Raw genomic sequence first — 4,114 nt, 5'->3', positions numbered from 1 at the left:
CTCTGATGCTGGGTAAGTTGTGAGAGCAGTCTAAAAGCCTTCCCACACTCTTCACATTCATAGGGTCTCTCACCAACATGAATGCTCTGATGTGAAATAAGTTGCGAGTAACTACTAAAGGTTTTCCAACAGTCCACACATTCATAGGGTTTCTCCCGAGTATGAATTCTCTGATGGCGAACAAGTTGTTGCCTTAGTCTAAAAGTCTTCCCACATTCCTTACATTCATAGGGTTTCTCACCAGTATGAATACTCTGATGGACAGTAAGTTGTTGGAATATTCTAAAAGCCTTTCCACATTCCTTACACATATAGGGTTTCTCACCAAAATGAATTTTCTGGTGTACCCTGAGGTCTGGCCCACATACAAAGGCTTTCCCACATTCCTTACATTTATGGAGTTTCTCAGAAGTATGAAGTCTCTGGTGTCGAGTAAGGTGTGTACACTGTCTAAAGGTCTTTCCACATTCCTTACACTCGTAAGGTTTCTCACCAGTGTGGATTCTCTGATGTCGAGCAAGTTGCTGGTGTACTCTGAAGGCCTTTCCGCATTCCTTACATTTGTAAGGTTTCTCACCAGTATGAAGTCTCTGATGTTGAGTAAGTTCTTGGAGTACTGTAAAGGCCTTCCCACACTCCTTACATTCGTAGGGTTTCTCACCAGTATGAAGTTTGTAATGCCGAATAAGGTGTGCACGCTGTCTAAAGGCCTGTCCACATTCCTTACATTTATAAGGTTTCTCACCAGTATGAATTCTGAGGTGTTGACTCAGTGTTGAACGACGAATAAATGTCTTCCTACATTCTTTACATTCATATAACTTTTCTCCATTATGAACTCTCTGATATTCAGTAAGGAGACTGTGATTTTTGTAAGTGTTCTTTTTTTCAGGGGTTATTTTCACTTGCCTAAAATATCCTTCTTGTGGTTCCTTTTGTCCCTCAATCTTGTTTTGGCATCCCCAATCATTTCCATAAGTGGAGCTCTGAAGGTTAGAGCATTTCATTCTTTCTATTATTTCCCACTGGAGTGAATAGATTTCATAAATGGCCTTTTCCGAAGATAAGTTATTGGTCCTGTATCTGGACTCCAAATCTGAAAAAATAGAAAAACAAGAAATCAAACACATGGTATTTTCCTATCTAGAAGTAATGTATAAATAAAAGGTAAATTTAAATTAATGTCTATTTGAAATAAATGGATTAGAGACTCTATAGCAAAAAATTCTGCTACAGTTACTACATATGTGTTCCTAAAATGCCTCACTTTCTACAAACTTATAAGTTTCTACAAAATTTATAGGTATCATGGAAAAAACAAAGCTGGAGTACAATACACAAATCTATTTAACTTTATAACCACCAGGGCACTAGCAAAAATAGTAACTGACCAATCAAAGGATAAGTTGGATAAGATAAAAAGCTCAGTACAGCTGAAGAGTGCTTCGTGTACATTCAAATGTACAAAAATAAAGTGCAAATGCTGGACTTCCGGTACTGAGACATTACCTGAAAAGTGAAGCACAGAATAAACAAAGCAGGAGACGCTGAGAAAAAGAGTAAACTAAGTCACAAGGGCTGGTGTGAGCAGCAAATCTTTTCAGTTCTATGACTAACATTGCCACAGATGTGAGGATTTGGGTACCAACATAATTTACATGTTATTTGATCTAAAATATAGAAGTCATTTAATGGACACTGGTACTTCTGACTAAGACAGAAGAACTGATGTCAGACTAACTTACTGAAAACAAAATGTTGACTTAAAAAAATCTGTTCGAAGACACTAATAAAACAGCTAAAGCTGCCAGGATTAGATAAGCAAAATCCTAGAGAGAAAAAATACATTGGATTAAAAGTTTTGAAAATCATTCCAGTCTTTCAGTTAGGATCCTATCTATAAAGGTTACACTTAGAACTAGGAACAAAGGAAAAAAAAAAAAAATCCTCAAATAGATGAAGTTGGGCAGCCCATATTCTACCTGCCAGTCATTGACAAATTAAATCCTCCCTGGAGAAGGACAATTTATCATTCAGAAATAGCATTATTCAAATATAATGTTCAGCATTCACTTATAAATGATAAGGTATACTAAGGACAAAGTTCAAAAGGATGTGAAGGAGAGTGGAATGGAAATAGAAACCATAGGGAGGAAGTGAGATGAAACAAAGTATATGATTTATTGAATATAAAACCTTCTATAAACCTTCACTCAATTCACAATAAACATTTTTAAACAACAACATTATACAGTATAACAAGCCAAGAGAAAAATGACCAAAAAACAAGCAATAAAACAAAATAGAAACAAATAGAAAGATGTTCTAGGTACATGGATTCAAAGATTTAATATTGTTAAGATTTCAATACTACACAAAGCAATCTATGGATTTAATGCAACCCTGATAAAAATTCCAATAGCTTTATTTATAGAAATGGAAAAAACAACCTTCAACTTTATATGGAATAACAAGACATTTCAAATAGTTGAAGCAATGTCCATCTGTAAAAAGCTGAGCTGGCAAAAGTGATCAGCATACTTAGTACCATGGCAAATAAAAAGTATCTGCTGAGGCTGCTATGTACGACTACACTCGTCAACGGATTTGGTTCTTTGGTTTGGAAGTTTAGGATGGTCCATACCAGTTACTTAGCCTAATAACGTGTTTTAGTGTTTCCTTCTACCCCTAAGTTTGCTGCATAGTTCCTCAGGTCTTTAAAGCTACGCAAGAGGCATCCAAAGTCCAATAATTAGTGTCTGCTAACCTGAGGCAACAGAAGAAAGTTTTGACATCCTTTACAGGCTCAAACTGTTTTCCTTTTAAATGTTCTTTGAGTTTGGGGAACAAAAAGAAAACTTCAAGGGGTAAGATCAAAGTTGTATGGTGGATGGAGTAAGGTTTCCCAACAAATATCTCATAGATGGCTCTTAGTATTTTTAAACAATGAGATATATTACCTTATCAGTATTAATAGTTCTAAAAAATGTTAATGTTCTAACATTTCTCCCCCTTCATCACTGTTGTTTAGTGACATTAAGTCAGTTCCAACTCAGAGGGAGCCTGTATAGGGTTTCCAAGAAGATGCTGGTGAGTTTGAACTGCTGGTCTTGTGGTTAGCAGTCCAGTGCTTATTTTACAGCGCCTCACTAGGACTCTCCTGAATGTGGGTTAAATGCACCAGTAAAGAGACAGAGAGTAGCAGAACAGATTCAAACTTTGGTACTCGTTTGGTAACGGATACAAACAATGGAATACTACACAAACACACTATGGAATACTATGCAACACTGAAAAATAATGATTAGTTTGCAAAATACCTCATAACATGGATGAACCTGGAGGACACTATGCTGAGAGAAATTAGTCAATCACAGGAGGGCAGATATTGTCTGAGACCACTGTTGCAAAAAGTTAAGAAAAAGTTTTCTTGCTCAAAGAAACATTATATGATGTTTACCAGGGGTCGGAGGGAAGGGAACATTATTCACTGGGTAGAGGATGCTGTTGTCGTTAAGTGCTGTCAAGTCGGTTCTAACTCATAGAGACCCTATACAGGGTTTCCTAGGAACAGCTGGTGAGCTTGAACTAACAACTCTATGGTTCAAACTGACTTTGCAATCCAGCACATTAACCCACAGAGCCACACCAGGACTCCAGGTAGAAGATAGACACATGTTAATTTGGGTAATGGGGAAGGCAATATACAAGGGGGTGGTTGGCAGAGGAATGATGAAGACAGTGGAAGACACAGGGAGGAGTACAAGAGTTAACGTGAATAGAGGTAATTACTGTTAACTGCTGCTACATGGAAGGAATTGCAATCATTGTTACAAAACAAGGTGTATCATCTGTTGAATGTGGGACTGATGATCAGTTCTTTGACCCTTATTTACTCAAATCACAATAAGAATAAAAATTTTAAAAGCACGCCTCTTTGAAGAAATGGTTGGTCCAACAGTGAAGCAAAAAGTATCAGAAATCAAATAAGTACTCAAAAATTAAGAAGACATGCTCAAAGTAAATAGAAATCATCTTGAATGGTTTCCACTAGCCAACTGAGGGATACGTTGAATATCAAAATAAAGAATGATAGTAACAGATAATAACCCAC

At 36.8% G+C, this 4,114-nt stretch overlaps 1 protein-coding gene across 1 annotated transcript; it reads right to left on the bottom strand.

Moving 5' to 3' along the window:
* Positions 1–9: 9 nt before the first annotated feature.
* On the bottom strand, positions 10–1,096 carry LOC102831987 (zinc finger protein 14 homolog; the record flags this gene model as incomplete). The annotated part of the gene is made up of 1 exon (XM_006878119.1): positions 10–1,096. A coding segment is annotated over one exon (1,087 nt), but the record flags the coding sequence as incomplete, so codon positions are not given.
* Between the last annotated feature and the right edge of the window lie 3,018 nt (positions 1,097–4,114).

Source organism: Chrysochloris asiatica, unplaced genomic scaffold, assembly GCF_000296735.1.
Source record: "Chrysochloris asiatica unplaced genomic scaffold, ChrAsi1.0 scaffold05639, whole genome shotgun sequence".
In the NCBI taxonomy this organism is placed as follows: Eukaryota; Metazoa; Chordata; class Mammalia; order Afrosoricida; family Chrysochloridae; genus Chrysochloris; species Chrysochloris asiatica.
This window is presented reverse-complemented; position numbering and strand designations above follow the sequence as displayed.